The following is a 24143-nucleotide window of genomic DNA, read 5'->3' on the forward strand; positions in this document are numbered from 1 at the left end:
AAAACCATCATTCAATCCCCAGTACCTCCATTAAAAAAAATTGTAAAACCATCACAGAGTTTTGTTTTCATGTTGGTAAGTGAAATGTTGTACTTTTCAATGAAATTTAAGATCTTTCAAAAAGGAGTATTTTGAGGGAGAATATAATTTTTAAATGATAACTGAATAATTTAAAAATTACTTTGCAGTGAACATAGAATGTCACAGGTAGTCAATGAGCCTCCACTTCTGTTTTCATTGATACTCATTACCGTTGCTATTTCTTGATGTGAAGATCTCAGCTTAGATATCCTCTCCTCAAAGAGACTTTCTTGATTATCTCATTGAAAGTAGCTCTTACGTCACCATCACATTATTTCTAAGAACTCTCTGCAGAGTACTTACCACTGTCCGTAAGTTCTTTGTTTTCTGTGTATGTTCTGTCTTTCCCTCCTGGATCATGGGCACCTTGAAAGCAGGGATCTTATGGCTGATTTCCTGAGTATCTAAAGCAGTGTCTGGCAGAGAGCAGGCACTCGAGAAGGAATGAAGGAATGAATGTATGAGTAAGTGAATGAATGTCTGAGCTGTGTTCTCTTTTCCAAGGTCCATGTTTCTGTTTCCAAAAAAATAGGTCTTCTGCTGTATTTCCCTTTACAATACCAGGAATGATTTACAGCAACATGGATGGACCTGGAGATCGTCATACTAAGTGAAGGAAGCCAGAAAGAGAAAGAAAAATACCATGTGCTATCACTTACATGTGGAATCTGAAACAATGACACAAATGAACTTATTTACAAAACAGAAACAGACTCACAGACATAGAAAACAAACTTATGGTTGCTAGGGGGAAAGGAGGGGGTGGAGGGATAAATTGGGAGTTCAGGATTTGCAGATACTAACTACTATATATAAAATAGGTAAACAAGGTCCTACTATATAGCATATGGAACTATATTCAATACCTTTGAAAAATATGAAAAGGAATATATATATATATATAACATAATATATATATATATAACATATATATATAAAACATAATCATTATGATGTACACCAGAAATTAACACAACATTGTAAATCGACTGTACTTCAATTTTAAAAAAAAAGAAATACGCACAGAGGTTCATTCCTATAACATGATCATGTATTAAACTGCATTTCTGTACCTAGCAGCAACAAGAAAGTTGATGTAAATAAAGCATTTATTCTGAAAAAGAGCAAAACAAAATAAAATCCCTGGAATGTTGTAGGTCAGGAATGGAGCACTGACATGGCCTTGGGTGGTGGAAAGTGCCTCTCAGCTAGCTCCCAGTGCTCCTAGGGAGGTCTTGATGGTGAGGATGACACAGTCAGGTTCATGTTTAGAAACACGATGTTCAGTCATGGCATGTCATGAGGTATGCATGGAATCTGTTTCTTAAAGTACTGAAGTTTGTGAATGATGTACTTTTCTTGATTAGCAAGGACTCAAGGTTAGCCCTCTGTGAATGTCTCTCCCACTAACACCCTGAGATTCTTACTTGTGGGAAAGAGAACAGTGTGGCCTGGTACCCAACACATCAAGAATGAGAGAATGTTGCAAACGGGCAGGTCACCTTGCATGTCTCCTCTGGCAGGAAAAGGCTAAGGATTGTTGAGAACGAAATGATGGCAGTGAGGAGGTTGGCGTGAAACCACACGTGTCGGGACGTTTTCAGTTATAGGTGACAGAAAGCCCCATCACACTGGCTTAAGCAAACTGACGTATGGGAACACCCCCAGGTGTGTCGGATTCAGGCCTGGGGGCATTCAGTGTGGTGTGAGCAGGGCCCACTCTCTGCACCTCTCAGCTCAGCTTTCAGCCCATCATGTGGCAAGATGACCACTAGCACTTCTGTGCTTCCATCCAGTCCCTTCAGCAACTCCACCAGAAAAGGAGCACATCCTACCCCCAGGGCTTCCCACAAAAGCCCCAGAATAGAACCCCACTGGTTCCGACTGCTCCACTGGGGTCACGAGCCCATTCCTGAATCATGGTTGCTGGAGAGCGCGATATACTGAGTGGTCAGAACCAGGTCCCGCGCCCAGTGCTGGAGGACCCACAGGGGCCAAGAGAAGGTAACAGGCCTTTCTCTAAAAAGAACTGGACTGCCACTGCCAGAGGAAAAAGGAAAGGATGCCAGACAGGTGATGCCGGCCACAAACGGGTGAAGCCCAGAGGCCAGGCTGAGACACCGGCAGTTCTTGCAGATGCTGTTCACCAAGAGGCCACGAGGAGGACTCCACCCACAGCGGAGGAATGAAGGATCGGGAGACATTATAGAAGCAGAGACGGGAGGGCCTGGTGCACAGTAAACTGCAGGCTGGGGACGCAGGGGAGGGGCAAGAGGAATCTAGGTTTCCAACTTGAATGGCTGAGAAGATTGTGCTGCTTTTATTGGAATAAGGAGCACTAGAGAAAGATCAGATTTGGGAGACAGGCGCTGAGCTTGGTTCTAGATGTGTTAGATTCGAGGTGCCCATGAGGCTCCCGGTGATGATCACAGGTGCACAGAATCCACACTTGGAAGAGACTCCCAGGCCATCCAGTCCAGCCTCTGCCAAGTTCCCCTTCAGATAACCTTCCAGGTGGGGGTGCCTGAGTAGAGGCTTCTCCAACTGAGTGGGCATTGGATTGTCCATGCTTTTTAATTCCTACATTAATTTCCTGAATCATCTGGGCCTTGTTTATAAAAGAAGAAAATCAGGTTTCAGTGGAGAGTGGTCACTCCAGCCTTCGTCTACTTGTAAGTCTTTGCAGTCCATCCTCACTGGCAGCCAGCAGCCAGAAAGGAAGGTCTGGGGCACTGCAGAGAAGAACCACGGCTAGAAAGGCTGGTTGGGTAGATAATCTCTCTGCAAGGGTGAGCTTAGAGCTTTTGGGGTGGATGAGGTCACCAAAGAGGATGGAGAGGAGAGGGAAGGGGCCAAGGGCATGGAGATGCACCTCTGAGAGTGGAGAATGGATGCGGGCACACAGCAGGAGCTGCCAGGAGGAAACCAGGAGTGCAACCCAGGAGAGCCCAGGGGAGGTGGTCTGACGAGGCCAGGTTGCCCCACGGAGGCAGTGATGTGGGATATATTTGGCAGTTTAAGAGAAAAGTGTCAGCAGAGCAAGGAGGCTGGAATCCGCAGAGGGGTGAGCAGTGCAGTAACGGAGCAGGGGGAGCAGCAGTCTTCTCACACTTCCTGTGAGACATTTGATGGTTATGTAGTTTTAACAACAGGTACCCTCCCTGTGTCTCAAGGTCCGAACTCGTCGTGTGTGGGGCCCAATGCCAAACGCTGTATGCGGAGAGGTCACTGGATACTTATTTGACCCGTTTGACACAGGTGCCATTTTCATCCCCAAATCACAAATGCTGCGACTTAGGAGGATGGATGTAACTAGTCCAGGCTCACACTCCAATGAGTGGTGCCACCAGACCCAGAAGGCCAGCCTCTTTACTTGGGAGCCTCTGCCCTGGGAAGCAGGAGTTGGCATGATGGCCATCCATGGCGGAACTGAGCAGCTTTGGGAAACTGAATGCTGCTTTTCACGTTGGTTTTGCTGTGTTTAGTGTTCTAAGGAAATGGCGATCTTAGGTGTTTATAACTGAAAGGGAAGGGATTCAGTGCTGAGGGAGCTGCTGAGTGCTGGGCTGAGGTCCCTGAGGACCAGAGGGCAGCCTGGAGGCCAGGCAGAGTGTTAGCCTTACAGCGGGGAGACCCACTTCCTCCTCCGAGGTGGAGAGAAATGAGTGTGGAGATGAGTAAGAAGGTGACCTTTGTCTTGTGACTCTGATCTCAGCAGGATAGAAAGCAAAATCTTCTAAAACAAAGAGGCAACAGAGTTGGGAGACTTGAAAAATATTGGCACAGTTGCCATAGAAATTTCTATGGGCATGAACAAAGGATGGGTAGAAAGATGTCGGAGCACGTGACTCAGGTGGGATGAGCTGGTATCAACATGCAGCACCAACACGCAGCTGAGAGGAGCTGCCGGGGAGAGGTCGGGATGCTCCAAGGGGAGACTGAGGAGGAGGAGGTGGGCAGAACGGAACCAGTGAACCTGGCTTTGCCGAGCCCTTCATCACTGTCACTGGCTCGCTCACTCAAGTCACCCTTTTAGGGAACCAGATCATGCCAGCCTTAAAGGGTCTCATTCAGTCCAGTCCTGCAGGTGGAGAGTCACCCATTTCACAGTTTCGGGGACTCAGACTGGCAATGGGGAATGAGTGAGCATGGTTGGTTTCTCCAGGCTGTGTGTGGGTTTGGGGTCTAGGCGGTGGGCATCCCAGCTGGGGCTGGAGAAGAGTGGGTTCCTATTAGTAAGTGGCAGAGCTGGGATTCCAACCGGAGGCCTGCCTCCAGCCTGTGCCCCTTCCCCTGACCAGGTGGGCACTACTGGCAAGGACTGAGGGGAGCAAGGCAGCCAGAGGCCAAGTCTTCACCTGGTGAAGAGCCCAAAGAGCCTGAGCTTTGGAACTGACTGCTTTCAGGAAGAGTAAATCCTGGGCCCCAGGCACACACGGGCCCAGATGGTTCTGCCTTCTCAGGCAGAGCTGGCTCTCCTTGCCCTCCAGTTCTCACCACCCATCTCAAGTCAGCACTCCCACCCACTGCCAGCAGGACACCAGCCTCCTCGCAGAGCCCTGTGTCATCCAAATGCATGGTGATGCTAACGTCACCTTTCCATTTCATGAACTACATTTCATCGACTGAAAATTTTGGCTGGAGGAGACCATGTGGGGGCTTTCTTCTACCTAATAAGAGAGCATCTCGGAGTAGCAAGTTGAGAAAGACATTACAATTCAATTAAAATCTTAGTCCTTTGAACACTCCCAGTGGGGAAGAGCCACTCGGAATTTGTGAGAAATCTAATTTAGAGACTCAGTGTCAGGAAATGGAATTGTTAACAATTAGCAACAGTGTGTTACAGGGATCCAGCAGTGGGTGTGGGGTCAGGATTCTCTGGGCTCCACCCTCCTCAGGCAGCCCGTTAAGCTCCCTGAGCCTCAGTTTCCTCATCTGTGAAATGGAGATCATCAGCATCTGTCATCTGTGTGGTGGGGATGCTGGAGACCAGGCGTGCAGATGGCATCCTGTTACTGCATTATGCTCCTCCGCTTAACCAGACTAGCAGACCCCTCTTTGCTGTAAAAAAAAAATTGTCCGAGAAACTGAGCCATAAAAGTTAAGCACATACGGACATAGAAAACAAACTATGGCTCCAAAGGGGGAAGGGCGGGGAGGGATAAATTAGGAAGTGGGGATTAATAGACACACATTACCATATATAAAATAGATACACAACAAGGACCTACTGTATAGCACAGGGAACTATGTATTCAATTTCTTGTAATAACATATAATGGGAAAAAATCTAAAAAAAATACACATGTATATACATGTATAACTTTGCTGTACACCTGCAACTGACATTGTAAATCAGCTACACGTCAATAAAAAATTAAAGAAAAAAAAATTAAGCACAAACACAGGTAATGGAAAATAGCTTTTGAGAGCTCACCTCCTCAGCCACCGGCTCCACTGCTATGGATGGAACCTGTTTTTCTAAAGATGTCCTACACTCTGATTGAGCCCCGCATTCCATGGTCTTTACTCTTCCAGCATCATGACTTTGTACAGTTCTTCCCCATTTTTGCATCGTCCCCCGAATCATCGTTCCCCAGGGACCATGCTAAGTCACCCTAGTCCAGCACAGAACACAGCGAGGAACACCTCCCATCTACAGCACAGGGCTGGCCTCAGCCCAACCACTTCTGAATCAGGAGAGGCCAAGTGATGGCTTCTTGCTGAGGCCGCTGCACCTGCCTGTCCATCAATCACGGTGGCTGCTTGGTAGAAATACAGATCCCTGGGCCTGCTCCTGGCTGTTTGGGTTTAATAAATCCGGACTGGGGCTCAGGAATGGGTATTTTTACAAAGCACCCCAGGTGATGTCTGATGGTTTGGGAGCCACACCCCCAAAAGTCAAGTGTAGATTTGAAGTAGCCGGGGCAGAAATTGGTAAAACTCAGGAATTAACTGAGGGTCACCAGTGACACTTCAAAAGCCTCTCCCAGTTAACTCACAAGATAAATGGAGGCAAGGATGGAGAGGAATGAGGAGAGAGCTGGGCGCTTAGAGCAAAGCCCAGGATCCCTGCATCCCTTCCTTTCTGCACCCACCCCCAACCATCACCACCACAACATACCTCCCATCAGAATTCCTTCTCCTGGGGCGCAATTGGTGGCACGGCAGTTGAGGGGAAGGCGTAGAGGAACAATGTTGTGACTTTAAAACACAAAAGAACAGTCACACACACACACACACAAAAGATCTACCCTTGATGAACCGCAGCGGAATCTGTTAACAGCTCTGAGAAGACCCAGCAAAGCTGAAAGCATCCTTCTAGGCTTTGATGTCTTGACAAGATGCCTCCTTTGAAAGCTCAGAGACAGTCACGTTATTTCCTCTGACAGCCCCCGTGAAAGGCTCCAGAATCAGAGGTGGCGTCCCGCCAGGGCCCAAAGGTACAATTCTTTGAGAGCACTTGTGCTATCCCCAAGGGGTCCAGGTTCCTCCACTAGCCCTGACCTCTGACCACCCCCCCCCCCCGGCCTCCACACACCTTCCCTGGTGCCTCCCCTGGGAGGTCAAGAGCCTAGACGTTTCCCTCATCTGACAGCCAGGCTGCATGTCAGCCACCTTGAGAAGCTTCCAGGGGCTGATCTGACAGTTTGACCCATTTTTGCTTCCCCTGAGGGCTGCAGGTCACTTGTCAGAAAAGGTCAGGAAATGCCATCACCCTGCATCTGGAAATGAGCCGGGAGAGAAGAGAGACTAAGGGGATGACAGTGAGAAAGTGTTTACTTGGAGAGGCTCACAGAGCCTTCTGCTTGAAGTGTCCACCTGTGCAGTGTCATCCTTACCTGGGAGCCTGTTAGAAATGCAGAATCTCAGTTCCACCCTAGTCTTACTGAATCAGAATCTGGTTTTTTTCGTAGGAACACTCTATTTTCAAATAGCTTCAGGGAACCTATATATCAAAATGTTAAAAAGAGTAGTTGTCTCTGAACATTGAAGTTATGGGTCATAATAACTTTCTTCTTTGTAACTTACCATGTTTTCTAAATTATAATGCATATGAACCTTTTCATAATATGAAAATATTGTCAATAAAAACCAAAGTATTATTGTCATAATAGTTATAAAGTACTATACAATTAAAAAAAAATCTGTCTTTTCACAAGATCACAGGTGATTCGTCTACACGTAAAGCTTGTGGCCCAGCTCTACTGCTCCAGGCTGTGTGACTGTAGCCAAGCTCCTTAACCTCTCTGAGCATCAGTGTCTACGCAGGCTTTTGGAGAAGTAAAACACTTAGCACCAAGCATATACCAAGCCTTCAGTGAATGTTTGTCATCATTGTTATTGGTAAAATGATTGAGGGAGAATCCATTTTGCCACATTTAAACCCAGACCATCCAGCCACTCCTTGATGGAGAAGGAAGCCCAAATTGAATGGAAGAAAGTTCCACATAGAAAGTGAAGAGCCCTCAACATTCACTTAAGGAATAAACTTAAGTTTATTCTGGTGTCTCTTAGCAGCCTGGGCGCTGGCTGTTTGATTTGGGGTTAAGATTGTTAATCATCTGCTTGGTTTGAAGGTTCTTACCTTCATTGATGCGTCTTCTCTTCCTGCCATTCCTGCCCCCCAGCCTTATCTCCTAGACCCTGTGGTTCCCATGATCCTGCCTAAAAGGCTTCGACCCTCCTGCGCCGGCAGAATGACATCCCACCTCCTTAGCACGGCACTCAAGGCCCTTCACAGTCTGGCCCAAACTGATTTGTCAGCCGCCTCCAGGCTGCCCTCACGCCCTGCCCTTGAAACTCCGTCCTTGTCATCCCTGAGGTCTCCTTGCTCTTGCTGTCTCCTCTGCCCGGGATACTCTGCTCCTCTGGTCCCCCTTTCTCTCTGCCTGGCAGGATCCAACTCCGCCTTCGGAGCCCCACTTAGCCCGGGAGGCTGGGAGGCGCGCCAAGAGCACGGCTTCAGCTTGGGCGGACTTTGTTCAAACCCCTGCTCTGCCACAAACTAGTCATGTGACCTGCGCAAGGCACGTGGCCTCCGTGGCCTGGGTTCTTTCTTCCATAAACTGAGGCTAATAACACCTGCTTTGCAGGGTTGTTATGAGGATTCGTCAACAAAGCATGGAGAATTTCAGTCCATCCCAGTCACGGCCGGCTTCTTTTAAGAAAGTTGCCTCCCCTGGGAAACCTTTAGCATCCTCTTCCCACCTGTCCTTCAAAATTAAGTCCAGCCTCCTCTGTGTTTCATAAACTCTCCTTCTTGACTTTGTGACGTCCGAATGCTGCAGTGATGCCTTCTCACGGACAGAGTCCCTTTCCTCCCTGGTTCCACCCCCCCGGGTGCCCCACTCCTCACCCCATCCTCTTCGGTCCTTGGCTTTTCTCCATCATGCTTGTTAGTGTCGGCTTCTGCTTGTTTATTCTCATGAGTGTGAGCTTGCTATACTCAATATCTTGTAATAACCTATAATGGAAAAGCATATGGGAAAGAATACACGCCTGCTCACTCCTGGGCCCTTGCACTCAGAGGCTCTCGGGCAGGATTTGTTGACAAATCATTGTGTACCATCGAGGGGTGTTCAGATGGCCCAGCCCTGCCTGGCTGTGAAGGGTGAATTGTGTCCCACCCCAAAATTCACATATTGGAGTCCTAACCCTCAGAATGTGACTGTATTTGGAGTTAGGGCTTTAGAGAGGTGATTAGGGTTCAGTGAAGCCCTTGGCGTGGGCCCTAGTCCAATCTGACTGGTGTCTTCACAAGAGGAAGAGATTAGGAGATAGCAGGGGTAGAAGCGAGACCATGTGAGGACACGGGGGCCAGGGGCCCACCTGCAAGCCCAGGGGAGAGGCTTCAGAAGAACCCTGCAGACACTCTGGTCCCAGACTTCTAGTCTCCAGAACCATGAGAAATAAATTTTTGTGCCAGTCTGTGCACTTTGTAGTGGCAGCCCAAGCTGACTACTACACCAGCTGTGAATTCCTTGAGGACAAGAACCCTGGTTTCTTCATCTCTGTATCCACAGAGTTCTGGCCCAAAGCCATACACGGTAAACAGAGTTCTAATCAAATTGTACTCTGCACACAACAGGGAGGGTGATGGTGGAAGCAGCCCCAAGTGGCGAAAGGGGGAGCCCTGCACAGACATTCAGAAGTGAGTTGTTCATAATTGTCTACACAGGTTAGCCATTTCCCTTGTGTATTACCTATTCCAAGGTGACACTGTTTCTCTTTCGTTGTTGGGGTTTCTTTCTGGTACGTGAAAAATGTCATGATGGGTAAAAGGAAATCCAGTCACTGGCAAAAACGGAAAGGAGGCATGAGTGTGTGCTTGGGGTCTGGGTTCCCTTTGCATGTAACGTGCATCTGATGCTCTGTCCTAGTGGTCCTGTGAGGGGCAGGACTCAGGACTGAAAGAGGCATGATGGAGAAGAATCTCAGATGAGGGAAATGTCTTCCCTCTCCTCTCCTTCTGGGCACCAGGACTTTTTATTATTATTTATTGAAGTATAGTTGATTTATAATGTTTTAGTTTCTGATGTACAGCATAGCAGTTCAGTTATATATATATATATATTCTTTTCCATATATATCTTTTATATATATATATATACTTTTCACATCCTTTTCCACTATTGGTTATTAATAGATATTGAATATAGTTCCCTGTGCTGTACAGTAGGACCTTGTTGTTTATCTATTTTATATATAGTAGTTTGTATCTGCTAATCCCAGACTCCTAATTTATCCCCTCCTTTCCCTTCTGACAACCACAAGTTTGTTTTCTATGTCTGTGAGTCTCTCTGTTTTGTAAATAAGTTCCTTTGTATCATATTTTAGATTCCATATATAAGTGACAACATATATTTGTCTTTCTCTGTCTGACATACTTCACTTAGTATGATAAATCTCTAGGTCCATCCATGTTGCTGCAAATGGCATTATTTTATGCTTTTTATGGCTGAGTAATATTCCATTGTGTATACATACCGCCTCTTCTTTATCCACTCATCTGTCAATGGACACTTAGTTTGCTTCTGTGTCTTGGCTATTATAAATAGTGCTGCTACGAACACTGGGGTGCATGTATCTTTTCAAACTAGTCTTCTCTCAGTATATGGGCACCAGGCTCTTGAACACAAAGGTGTTTAGTTCTAACCTATTTGGGCCACCTTCCCCAAGGGCAGGGATTGCTTCTGAGGCTCCCCACCCACCAACCCCCCCCACTGGGCCCTCAGCACAGTGGCTGGAGCAGCCCGGGGGTGAGTGGGTGCTGCCCTGAAGTGGAGTGTTTTCTAGGTTGGGATAGAATGTGCCTTTGCCCCGTTCAGACCCATGGGGAAGCTGGCCCAGGGTGGGACCCATGACATGGAACTAGTCTGCTGGGATACTCGCCATCCACCATGGAAGGGGCCATGTTGGAGTTTTAACATGCATTTTACTCATGCATTCGTTCATTTTTCATTTTTGCTAACTTTGGCCAGTGCACACCCGAACCTGAAGACTTTGCCAGAAATACGTAGCCTTCATGCCGGCACATAGCAGGCTGCGTGGCACTGGTCCCAACCTCAGTGGTGGCTCACAGACTTTCAGAAAGACAGGTGCCAGCTCACTGCTGCTCTGCAGACACTCCCCGCCTTGTTGTGTCAGGATTATTCTTCCAAGGGCAGGGGTTCCTGTAGCTCCTCCAGCGGAACCCTGGGAGATGAATTCTTCAAAGGCTCAATGTTTTCTGAGCCCCCCTCCCCTTTCTCTTTCCTTTCTTCATCTTTATTTCTTTTTATTCTGCAGTGGCTTGGATTCCTACTGGTCAAATACTACCATCTATTCTGAACCAAAATTTCTGGAACATTGAAAATCTTTCAGGATGTTTCACCATGATTTGGCTCATTTCTTGGCCTCACTTGTCAACAGATTTAAATAATTCTAGATACAGGAGTTTCTGTTAAAAAAAAAAAAATCTCTTCTCCCCTGCACCTCTTCCTGCCTGATTTATTTGTTCTGCAAGAGAAAAGTCTCCTTTGTTCCCTCTTTTTTAAAATTGTCATTCAAATGCCCAAGCCTCTTGGCTAGTGGGCCACATTCTGCTATGTCAGTAGTACCTGCTACAGAACTGTAGGACCTCCTTCCTCTGATCATATAAGCCCTAGCATGCGTGCTCACACACACACATACACACATGCAAGTGCAGACATTCATGCTTGCACAGATATGTGCATGCACAACATACATGCACACACCACACACATGCACACACCCACATTGCTGAGCATCCATGAGATTTTCCCGTACCTCATCAGTCTGCATCAGCTGCAGTTCCCCCAGGGTAGCTCCCCTGCAGCTAGTTTAACATTCAGCCAATCTTCACAGAAAGCATACTGTGGACCCAGCCCTGCTCTAGGCTCTGGGAAAACCACAGTGAAGAATTCCTGCCTTTGTGGAGTTTATATTCTAGAACAGCGCTGTCTGGTAGAATGTCCCTCAATGAGAATGATGTCCCGCACTGTAAACAATAGCCACCAGCCACGTGTGGTTACTGAGCACTCGAAGCGTGGCTAGCGCACCTGAAAACTGGATTTTACATTTTATTTAATTTTAATTAAATGTGAAGAGCCACACGTGGCTAGTGGCTGCTGTGTTAGAAGCACCATTCCAGAGGGAGAGACAAATAACCAACAAGTAGGTAGATACTCTCTCCTGCCTCCTCCTTTAACCACAAGATAGATAAATAGATGAATATTCAAAGTGCTATGCAGGGAACTATATTCAATATTTTATAATAACTTATAATGGAAGAGAATCTAAAAGAGAATATAGAGATGTAGTACTCAATCACTTTGCTGTACACTCGAAACTAACACAACATTGTAACTCAACTGCACTTCAGTTTTAAAAATATATATGTATAAAGTGCTATGATGAAAGCAAAGCAGGCTGAGGAAATAGAGAGTGTGTGGGGGAGGCATTATTTTACGTGGAAAGGTGGTCACGAAAGGCCTTTCTGTGGGAGGGTGACTTTTCCATGGAGCCATGGAAGCCCAAGGAGCTATGGGGGTGGCCGGTCTGGCGGAGGCCCTGTGATGCAAAGGATACACCTGTTCCAGCAGCCGGAGTGAGATGAGCATGGGGGGAGGGAAGCATGGACCAGAATGGTCCAGGGTTGGAGTTCACTCTGATGGGAAACCGAGGGAGGGCTTCATGCAAAAAGGTGATATGAACTGATTCCTAATTTAGAAATCTCCCTCTGCACGGCTACCATCAAAAAGAACACAAACAACAAATGTTGGTGAGGATGTGAAGAAAAGGGAACCCTCCTACACTTTTGGTGGGAATGCAAATTGGTGCAGCCCCTGTGGAAAATAGTATGGAGGTTCCTCAAAAACTAAAAATAGAACTACCGTAGGACCCAGCTATTCCACTCCTGGGTATATATCCTGGAAAAACGAAAACACTAATTCAAAGAGATACGTGCACCCCCATGTTCATAGCACATTATTGCCAAGATACAGAAGCAACCTAAGAGGAGTAGATAAATAGAAGAGGTGGTACACAAATGAACTTGTTTACAAAACAGAAACAGACTCACAAACTTATGGGTACCAGGGGGAAAGGGGTGGAAAAGGATAAACTGGGAGTTCAGGATTTGCAGATACTAACTAATATATATAAAATAGCTTAACAACACATTTATACTGTATAGCACAGGGAGCTATATTTAATATCTTGTAGTAACCTATAATGAAAAGTAATGTATATGTGTGTGTGTGTCTGTATATATATATATAAATGAAACATTATTCTGTACACCAGAAATTGATACAACATTGTAAACTGACTATAATTCAATTAAAAATGGGGGTAGGAGAAAATCAGTGTTCAACATATTGAGACATTTAGATAAAAAGAAATAAAGGACATTCCTCATAAGAAAAGAAGTGGTATAGATATAAAATGGAATACTACTCAGCCATAAAAAAGAATGAAATGTTGCCATTTGCAGCCACATGGATGGACTTGGAGGGCATTATGCAAAGTGAAACAAGTCAAACAGAGAAAGACAAATACTGTATGCTATCACTTAAATGTGGAATCTAAAAAATACAACATACTAGTGAATACAACCAAAAAAGAAGCAGACTCACAGATAGAGAAGACAAACTAGTGGTTACCAGTGATGAGAGGGAAAGAGGGAGGGGCAATGTAGGGGACTAAGAAGTACAAACATTAGGCATAAAACAAGCTACAGAGATACACTGTACAACACAAGGAACATGGCCAATATTTTATAATAACTACAAATGGAGCATAACCTTCCAAAATTGGGAATTTTGCAATATTTGCAAATTTGCACACCTGTAATTTACATATTATATATTAACTGTACTTCAATTAAAAAATTAGAGGCTACAAAAAATAACATTTAAGCCCTTTTCACTATTAAAGTAGATTTCAAACCGTAAATAAAGCCCATTGAGAAGCTGGAAAAAAAATCCCCCTGCTGCTATGGAGAGAAAGGAAGTAGAGGGCCAGCAGGAGGCTTCCAGGCAGGAGATGGTCATGGCTTAGACAAGGCAGAGAGAGGTGGAGGTGGTCTGACACAGGATTCATTTTGAAGACAGAGTCAGCAGGCAGATTAATTTGGGGGTGAGGCAAAGAGGCTTTTGACCCGAGTGTACCATGGTGGAGCCATTGGTGGAGATGAAAATTTCTGGAGGGGAGACCTATGTTTGAGGGCGAAATCAATAATCTGGTATTCAGCTGAACACATTGGTTTGGGTGTGGTCGGCAGAAAGATACAGTTCCCCTCCTCTGCTGTGCCCAGGGCCTGTCCTCATCAGTGCTCTGAGGGACCTTTACCCGCTGCTGATGGAACCGCCGGGCGTGGCAGTGCCTTAGAGTGGCCGGGTTCTGGGTTCACAAGGGAGGGGATGCCCCCTCCTGAGTCTTGCTCAGGTTTGTCACCAGAGCCCCTAAGCAGATAAGTGGGACCCCACACCCCACAGCTTTGCCCTTGAAGATAAGTCCATTAATTCTGCCCTGAGCCCTCTCCTCAGTGGGACTCAAACTCAGGCCAGTGGGAGGGGCAGGAGGGGATAAGCCATCCCCTTCATCCCCTTTCTCCCTGGATGTTGGCTCTCTTGTTTCAAAACACTTCCTTCTCCAGCCACACAGAAAGGCCCTCCTGTCCGTCAGCCCCTGCGTTTAGACACTCGGCATGGTCCAGGCCATCACTTCCCTGTTTGAGTTCTGTTAACATACCCTACCTCCTAGAAAGCAATTGCCCCCATACTCCTAAATTAGTATTTGTTTAATGCAATTCCAATCAGCTTTCTAACAGGATTTTCTTTTGCAGATGGTTCTCATTTGTGAGAGTTGATTTATGTTAATAGGTGATCAGAATAACCCAGAGGTGTTTGGCAAAAGAAGAGTGATACAGAAAAACTCACTCTACCAGATATTAAAACATGCTCTAGTCAACAACAACAAAAAAAGTTAAGTGAGGCATAATGGTAAGGCTCAGTAGTTAGCCTAAGAGGAACAGAACAGGCAACCCAGAAACACCCTAGTACACATAAAAATGCATAAAAATGTAATATGTGACAAAGGTGGTTTCAAATTAGTGAGAAGAGATACACAACAGATGCTACCGAGATCACTGATATCTTTCAAGAAAAATGGTTAGAATTGTATCCTGCAGTTTAAGCCAAGGTCAGTTCAAGTCCAGATGAATTAAATGTAAAAAACAATAAAGCCAAAACACTCTAAGAAAACATAGAATAATATGTCTTTGCTACCAAAACAGGGAATTACTTTCTAAATAGAAAATCACCATGAGAGAAGCCACAAGCAAAAGAGATTGATACATTTGCCACCTAAAAATTAAACATTTCTACCTGGAAAACATGCAGAAACGCCATATGAAAAACTGAAAGGTAAACGACAGACTGGGAAAAACTTCGCAACAAATACAGTAAAGTACTGATAATTTTAACAGAGAGAGAACGCTTGTCAATTAATAATACAACCAAGCATCACACTATTAAAAAAGGCATAAACCCACAATTCACACAAAAAAATACAAATGGCAAGTGAATCTTTGAAAACTGTTCACCCTTATTGGCAATCAAGAGAAGCACCAAAGCATATTGAAACAGTGTTCCCATGTCTAACTGGCAAGGCTTTTTAATGGTAACATTTCATGTAAACTAAGTGGGGAGTCTGGCACCCTCATGCACTGCCAGGGGAAAGGCCAAATGATGCAAAGAACTTGGCCATGTTAAGTCAAGAGAATTTAAAATGTTGACATTCTTTGACCCACTGCTTTTATTTCTAAGCATTCACCCAAAGCTAGTTATCAGAAGTAAGGACTAGGGGCATTGACTGCAATTTTGACAGGAAGAGCCAAAAATTAGAAATAAATGTCCAACAAAAGTCTAACGGCTAAATACATTGTGTTTGGAATACCCCTACAGTGTAATATCCTGCAGCCATTTTTTATTTATTTTTTTTTCATTTTTATTGATTCATAATCATTTTACAGTGTTGTGTCAAATTCCAGTGTTCAGTACAATTTTTCAGTCATACATGGACATATACACACTCATTGTCACATTTTTTTCTCTGTGATTTATCATAACATTTTGTGTATATTTCCCTGTGCTATACAGTGTAATCTTGTTTATCTATTCTACAATTTTGAAATCCCAGTCTATCCCTTCCCACCCTCTACCCCGCCCCCCCCCCCCGGTAACCACAAGTCTGTATTCTCTGTCCATGAGTCCATTTCTGTCCTGTATTTATGCTTTGTTTTTGTTTGTTTGTTTGTTTTTGTTTTTTAGATTCCACATATGAGCGATCTCATATGGTATTTTTCTTTCTCTTTCTGGCTTACTTCACTTAGAATGACATTCTCTAGGAGCATCCATGTTGCTGCAAATGGCGTTATGTTGTCGGTTTTTATCTGCAGCCATTTTTTAATCTTTCTTTTGCTCAATGGTTATGAAAATGGGAACTGTTCAAGTGAAATGAAAGAACTTCAATATTTGGGGTGATGTTTTTCACCTTTATACTTTGATGCATTTTCTGGATTTTTCTATAGTGATTTCACTTTTATGATAAGAAACAAAATATTCATCTCCATTTTCTAGTAATGCCCATATCAATTCCACTTGGTGACCCCGGGTAAGCATCTTGCTTCTGAGGTACCATCCATAAAAGCAGCTCGAGAACCTAGTCAACATTTCACCTCCACCACTCTATCCACCACATCATAAGATCTCAGTACCCTTGCTGCTTCTCTGTATCCCTTGGTCTCCAAAACATGAATGAGTAACCTGCATCCGCGTTTGTCTGCTCTGGGCCAGTTCCCACTGCCCTTCCCAGAGAACGGGAGAGAAGAAGAGTGTGATCTTTCATTTTACGTGCACCCGCAGTCACGCCATCTATGCTTACCTGGTTATTTGCTTTGGGTGCCGGTTGGGAATGGGTCATGGGAGCAACTCAGAAAGAAATGCGAGTTTCTTTGGCCTCATGGGGAAACACTGACATTCTCTTTGTTCTTGTCCCACAGATATGACGCTGCCTCTTGTGTTTAGCTATTGGGAACAGTTACAATTTTCTGTGCTGAAATCATTCTGGAAACTCCAACAGTAGACTTCAGCATTCAAGGGAAGCCAAAGCCATTGGAGGGGGCACAAAGCCAAAAGCCTTTTATCTTAGGAGTTCCAAAAATTTCACTGCCCCTTCCCTGCCCATCCCCCACCCCCAAAATAAGCCATTGCACACAGACAGGCAGCATGGCGAGCAAACGGAAATCTACAACCCCATGCATGGTCCGGACATCACAAGTACTAGAGCAGGATGTGCCCGAGGAAGGAGACAGGGCCAAAGAGAAGAGGGTCGGCACGCCCCAGCCTGAAATGGCCAAGGACACTTGGGCAGGGGAGCCGGAAAACTCTTCCAAAGAAAGTGAAGTGATAGAGGTGAAGTCCACGGGGGAAGCACAGTCCAAAAAGCTCCAAGGTGGTTACGAATGCAAATACTGCCCCTACTCCACGCAGAACCTGAACGAGTTCACGGAGCACGTCGACACGCAGCACCCCAACGTGATTCTCAACCCCCTCTACGTGTGTGCCGAATGTAACTTCACAACCAAAAAGTACGACTCCTTGTCGGACCACAACTCCAAGTTCCATCCCGGGGAGACCAACTTCAAGCTGAAGCTGATCAAGCGCAACAATCAGACCGTCTTAGAGCAGTCCATCGACGCCACCAACCACATCGTGCCCATCACCACCAGCGGCCCCGGAGGCGGGGACAGCGATCCTGGGATCTCGGTGAGTAAAACTCCCATCATGAAGCCAGGGAAACCGAAAGCTGATGCCAAGAAGGTGCCCAAGAAGCCGGAGGAGGCCGCCCCCGAGAACCACGTGGAAGGGACCGCCCGCCTGGTGACAGACGCGGCTGAGATCCTCTCAAGACTCGGGAGCGTGGAGCTCCTCCAGGACACGTTGGGACATGTCATGCCCTCTGTCCAGCTCCCACCAAATATCAACCTTGTCCCCAAGGTCCCCGTCCCGCTGAACACTACCAAATACAACTCTGCCCTGGACACCAACGCTACCATGATCAACTCTTTCAACAAATTCCCTTACCCCACCCAGGCTGAGCTGTCCTGGCTGACCGCTGCTTCCAAACACCCAGAAGAGCACATCAGAATCTGGTTTGCCACCCAGCGCCTGAAGCACGGCATCAGCTGGTCCCCAGAGGAGGTGGAGGAGGCCCGGAAGAAGATGTTTAACGGCACCATCCAGTCAGTGCCCCCGACGATCACCGTGCTGCCCGCCCAGCTGGCCCCCACAAAGATGTCACAGCCCATCCTCCAGACAGCTCTTCCGTGCCAGATCCTTGGCCAGACCAGCCTCGTGCTGACTCAGGTGACCAGCGGGCCAACAACCGTCTCTTGCTCCCCCATCACGCTCGCCGTGGCCGGAGTGACCAACCATGGCCAGAAAAGACCGTTAGTGACTCCCCAAGCTGCCCCCGAGCCCAAGCGTCAACACGTTGCTCAAGTGCCAGAGCCCCCACCCAAGGTGGCCAACCCTTCGCTGACCCCCGCCAGCGACCGCAAGAAGACGAAGGAGCAGATTGCACATCTCAAGGCGAGCTTCCTCCAGAGCCAGTTCCCTGACGACGCCGAGGTCTACCGACTCATCGAAGTGACCGGCCTCGCCAGGAGCGAGATCAAGAAGTGGTTCAGCGACCACCGGTATCGGTGTCAAAGGGGCATCGTCCACATCACCAGCGAATCCCTTGCCAAAGACCAGATGGCCATCGCGGCCTCCCGACATGGTCGCACGTACCACGCATACCCAGACTTTGCCCCCCAGAAGTTCAAAGAGAAAACACAGGGTCAGGTGAAAATCCTGGAAGACAGCTTTCTGAAAAGCTCTTTCCCGACCCAAGCAGAACTGGACAGGTTAAGGGTGGAGACCAAGCTGAGCAGGAGAGAGATTGACTCCTGGTTCTCGGAGAGGCGGAAGCTTCGGGACAGCATGGAACAGGCTGTCCTGGATTCCATGGGGTCCGGCAAGAAAGGCCAAGACGCGGCAGCCCCCAACGGTGCTCTGTCTCGGCTTGACCAGCTCTCCGGGGCCCAGTTAGCCAGTTCTCTGCCCAGCCCGTCACCAGCAATTACACAGAGTCAAGAACAGGTTCATCTCCTGAGAAGCACGTTTGCCAGAACCCAGTGGCCGACCCCCCAGGAGTATGACCAGCTCGCTGCCAAGACCGGCCTGGTCCGAACTGAAATTGTGCGTTGGTTCAAGGAGAACAGATGTTTGCTAAAAACTGGAACCTTAAAGTGGATGGAGCAGTACCAGCAGCCTCACATGGCGGATGATCACGGCTACGACGCCCTGTCGAGGAAGGCGGCCAAAACCGTCATCGTCGAGAGCCCAAAGAACGGGAGTGAGGTGGGTCAGCAGTATTACAAGGACCCCAAAAAGTTCTGCGAGGAGGGCTTGGAGAAGCTGGTACCCAGGGTAAAAGCGGGCGGTGAGCCAGCAAAAGACAGTTTGCTGGCAAAGCCCTTGGAGGCTGCCTCGGACAGGTTGGAGGGCAACAGCCGGGATGGCCGGGGCTGCGACAAGCAGGAGGAGTCAGGCGTCGTGGACTGGGTGGAGGTGACGGTCGGAGAGGAGGACGCCAGCTCAGACAGGTCGGACAGCTGGAGTCAGACCGCGGCAGACGGCGCGGCGGAAATGGCCGACTCGGACTCCGACAGCGTCCCTGCTGAGGCGGGTCAGGCCTAGACAGGTAATCCCACCTGTTCCCCAGGGAACCAGCGGAGGGTGCTGGGTTTCTTCCTTTTTGTTGCCAGAGTCGATTGTAGGGTAGAGATACTGACACAGATGATGGGTTCTTCTTAAAAGTTCTTTTAAAGTAAAGGAAGAAAAATAGGGGCTGGTAGATTTTATGTCCTTATTTTCAAGGTGGTACCCACAGCATCACTGCCTGTGGCCTTTCGAGGTCTGTCCATCCTAAAATCTAGTAGTGCTATAACACAACACCTGTTTTGTGTTCACTGCTGTTAGAAACAAACGTGAAAGGATATGTCTTCCTTTTTCTGTTTTTTTTCTTTTCAGTTTTTTTGTTTGTTTGTTTTGTTTTTAAGACTGAGTATCCAAGTTTACTGAATAGAAATCTGGGATTCTTTCCTTTAACCGCAAAGGTTTGAAAGTACCTGGCATTAGCCTTGTTGTGGCTAAAGGAATGCATGCCCTTGTGTCTCGTTAAGTAACCCCGCTGGTGGCTTTGCCGATGGGCTCCCCAGAACCCCCTTGAAATCTGGAAGAGACTGGTGTAAATTAGGTCTGTGGAGCCACAAAAGCCTGGGAAGGGAGGTTACCGTGGTTACTAATGGCCATGTCATCCACATAATGGGACATGCCACCCAAGCCCTTGGTGTTTGTGCTTCACAAGAGGCCTGTGCAAATCCAGGCCTGAAGCACAGCAGCTTTCTTGACAGTCAGTTTAGAAAAGCTCAGGGGGGATAGTAGAGAGAGGGATACAGGAGCGAAGGGTCCACCTTGGCCGAAGCCAAAGTATTCCAAGGGCAGCTTAGAACCAGGAGGGAGGTGCGTAATTTACAGTCTGCCTGGGTTGGCTTCTCCAGAGGTCACTTAAAAGACAATGAAACACCACCCCCGCCCCCCCGCATGTCATCTTTAAAAATAATGAAAGGTAAGAGCCTCCAGGATGATTGATAAGGTCCCCAAGGGAGCCCTGGAAATTACCATACCTCTTTATTTATGAACTCCAGCAACTTTGGCTGGCCACGTGCTCATTACTTATTCAGTAATAAAATGAGGCACCTGGCAAATAAAGAAAGTCCTCTAGAAACTGTTTTAGCCCGTTTATGTCGGCTGTTAACAGAGCAATTTAATGAGCAGCCAATCACAGAACGCCAGCAGCTCTTTCTCCTCAGACCACGTTTCAGGAGGAAGTAGTAATGGGTTGGGGGTGAGGATGTAGCCCCGAGGGGAGGGGCAGAGACTGTCCGGATCACCAAGAGCACCAACTGCCTGCCTCCGTCCAGCTGCCTGTTTCATCCTCCCTCTGGCCATTTTCCTGCTTCCTACAAGACCCTACCTGCCAGTCCAGCCCAGCCCATATCTCCCTTGTTGAAACGATGGAGCAAATTTTTTTGGTCCAGATTGTACCTGAAAGCTCCTTGTTTGCCCTGTCTTCTGTCCTAGACATTTTCTAATGCATAAACATAAGTCTACGTGATTGCTTTCTCCTCCTACCACACTGCAGACAATTGAGTTCAATTCAGCACATACGTTCTGAGCACCTACTGTGTGCTGGTAAGTGTGCCCGGCCCCAGAGATAACAGGATGAAGATGACGACAGAGTCTTCATTCACATGCAGCTCAGTGGGACCAACGGGATTAGACACTGCTCTTCCCTCTATTGGCCAGGGTGATCCGTGGTGTGATGGAGAGGAGCCCAAGGTGGGGCACCCAGGTTGGGGGCTCAGGGAAGTCTTCCTGGAGGAAGGGACAGCTGACTAAGGGGCTAGCTAATCGGCAGGAGTCAGCCCAGTGCACAGACAAGGAAGAGAGTGTTTCAGGTGGAAGGAACACAAGCAAAAGTCAAGAGACAAGAAAAGGAATGGTGCAGCTAAGGAACCAAAAGAGGTTTGGTGTAGCCAGAAAGTTGAGTTTGGGGCTCAGCAAACACGAGAAGAAGCAAACTCCAAAAAGAAAACCTGATGGTTTCCACAGCAGGCAAAGCTGTTCTGAACCGGTTGTTTCTGAAGAGTTTGGCTGTAAGGATGCTCAGTGTTCCTGTCCCCAGAGTGAGCTCTGGATGCACCTCACTGAGTGGGAGCTTTCTAGGGGTGGCCGCTCCCCAGAGGTCCCTGAGGCCACCTGTCCCCATCTCTTCCCTCCCAAACCATCCCAACACCAGTAGTTGACAGCACCCTTCTGGGTCAGCTGCCACTGTGCTTGACCCCTAGGTGAGACCCAAGAGAAAGAGAAGTAGGGAACAATGCTAACACCATAGAGAGAAGCTTTGGGGAGGAAGGGAGGAAGGATGAAGGATCAGTGCCTCTGAGCAGCAGAGGTGAGCTAGCTGCTCTGGCCACAGGGGGTCCAGCCCAGCTCTCCTAGCGACCCTGAGAGGTAAGCGTCTCTACATTTCTATAAACCCAGACGCCGAGACTCAGAAACCAAGGAACTCATTCACATTCTCCCAGCCAGCACCTCGGTTTCACTCCAGAGCCCTTATTCTTTCTCTGCCTCTTTATTTCTGAAATTCCCCATTTCTGGTTGACACACACCACCCACCCTGCCCGCCTCCATGGCAGGAGATATGTAGAGTTTTTAGAGTTGACTTTTGAATTAACATCAGATAATTCAGAGATGTAGAAACTAGCCATCTCCCCCCCAAAACCAGGAAGACCCAGGAACTCCTTTTATGTTTAGGATAAATGCCACAAATGTGTGCTAGAAAATATTCCTAAACAAGATGCTGAGATCTGCTGAACACCTGGCAACATCCAATATCCCTAACTGGCCTCCTGATATGTTCCAGGCACCGTTGCATTGAGGAAGGGACTGCAGTCTGCAATCTGGCCACATCCGAAAGTGCCCCCAAGTCCTGGCAGAGGCACCCCTTTAAGGAGGCTTTCGACCTAGAGGGGGAAAAAACCTCTCCAAATTACTTCACAGCTTTTATGAACCAACACATGGGTCTCTTGAAATTCATAAATATTCTATTTCTTTATTTCAACACATTTATTTAGGAACCTACAGTTGAGCTCAGTTGCCAAACATATAATAATCCTGGAAATAATGCATGGTTTTGATTTCATAAAAGGCGTTATGCGATGCACGAGAGGCGGGGAGGGGAGGGAGAGAACTGGGGTGAGCAGCTGAGAGCCGCCTGGAGGATGGGGTTTCCTCTGTGGGACTGAAGCAGTGCCCCTCCCCCAGCTCTGCTCCCACCAGTTCCTCTGGCTGAAGCTTCGCAAGGCTCAGGACAGTGGATGACTCTGTTCCAGACTCACCCTGTCCCTGAAGTTAGACACAAAGATAAGGAATCCCTTCCAAGCCTTGAATTGGGTCATCTTGATTCTCTCTGCATCCAAATAATTATCGAGCCATCCAGGGAGAAACCTATCCGGGTAATAGGCTGAAAAATAAACTCCTTCTTTCCTAAAAATGAATCAAAATACTTTAGCCAGAGACTGTCAGATATATGCCTAGATATTTGGCCAGACAGAATACCCCAGCTCTACTACCACGAGGAATTTCTACTTACTTCGATATGCCATGTGCTCAGCATTCTTCCAAGCACATTTATCATTTAAACTTCACAGCAACTCTAAGAGAGAGGTTTGGCTCTTTCCCCATCTTACAGAGGGCAAAACGGAGGCTCAGAGATGCTTGCCCTGGGTTCCTCAGCTAGCAGCTGGTGGAGCCTGGAGACGCCCTCTCACCTGTTAGGTCAGTGCCTGACCCAGCCACCATGGCCACCACCTCGCCAACAGAGGCTCCACCATCACCGCCCAGGCCAAACCAGAAGGCTGTGGTCATTTCTTAATTCTACATGGAATAGAAACTAATACACAACTGTCCATGCACCACTTTGCTGCCTCCTGATTTCTGACAATTTCCAACTCCTGATAATTAGGGGCGGCTTTGGGGAAGAGGCAAATTCTGTGAAATGTCAGAAAAAATATTTTCCATAGTTCAGGTTGCTTAAAATATTCAAAGCTGCCAAGTGTTGGATCCTGGCTACAATTTAGGATCCAGGATAGGTGTACCCCCATAATCTGTTCATATTAGCTGTCCAAATACAGGTGTGTGAATGGATGGATAGGTGAACATGTAATTAACTATTTCCCCATCTCTCCTCTACCAGACCCTTGAAGGCAGGCACTGTATCCCACTCATCTCTGAAAGCCCTATAGCTTCATCCAGAGCAGATGCTCAGTAACAGTTTCTGGAACCAACCTGAGATAACAAATTAACAAATATAGCTGGCGCCAAGTTATCCAGGATCTAGTATTTCAGTCCTTTGCTTCTCCTCACTTTTTTTCCATCACTCATTAGTCCCATTAGATGACAACCATTGGCGGGGAGGATCTGGGGACAGTTTGCTTTCCATGTGTGAACAGCTCGAGGGAAAGGTCTGTTGGAGAATCGACCACCAGCTATTTCCTGGGTGATGCTCCTCAGAGACTGTCCACTAGCCTCACTGCCCTGGTACCTCGTGGGGAGTTAACTGCTATCACTTCCTGTTGCCTAATTCTGGAGCTTCTCAAGTAGGAATTCTCATTTTGCTCTGGGCAGCTTGTAGCAACTTAGGAACTTAATGAAATCAAAGCCCCTCACTTTTCAGAGGAAGGATGCCGGCCCCAAGGAGAGGAAATAAGTAGTCCAGAGACATTCACAGTAGGTGCCTTGGCTCACGCACCCATCAGTATTTGTGGAATGACAGCAGTGTGCCAGGCTCTGGGAGGCAACAGTGCCCAGCATGTCCCTGTC

General features: G+C 47.2%; 1 protein-coding gene across 2 annotated transcripts in view; it reads left to right on the forward strand.

The window, feature by feature from the left end:
* Positions 1–24143, forward strand: part of ZHX2 (zinc fingers and homeoboxes 2) — a 143089-nt gene that overhangs the window by 109609 nt on the left and 9337 nt on the right. The window contains exon 3 of one of the 2 annotated variants that reach the window (XM_072949664.1): positions 16652–19398. In XM_072949664.1, the coding sequence (XP_072805765.1) occupies positions 16878–19394 (2517 nt within the window). In that variant the 5' untranslated portion in view covers positions 16652–16877 and the 3' untranslated portion in view covers positions 19395–19398. Of the gene's footprint in view, positions 1–16647; positions 19399–24143 lie in introns of those variants that run through there. The other variant, XM_072949665.1, reaches the window with a different exon arrangement.

The sequence above is a fragment of the Vicugna pacos genome, chromosome 25 (genome assembly GCF_048564905.1).
Source record: "Vicugna pacos chromosome 25, VicPac4, whole genome shotgun sequence".
Taxonomy (NCBI): domain Eukaryota; kingdom Metazoa; phylum Chordata; class Mammalia; order Artiodactyla; family Camelidae; genus Vicugna; species Vicugna pacos.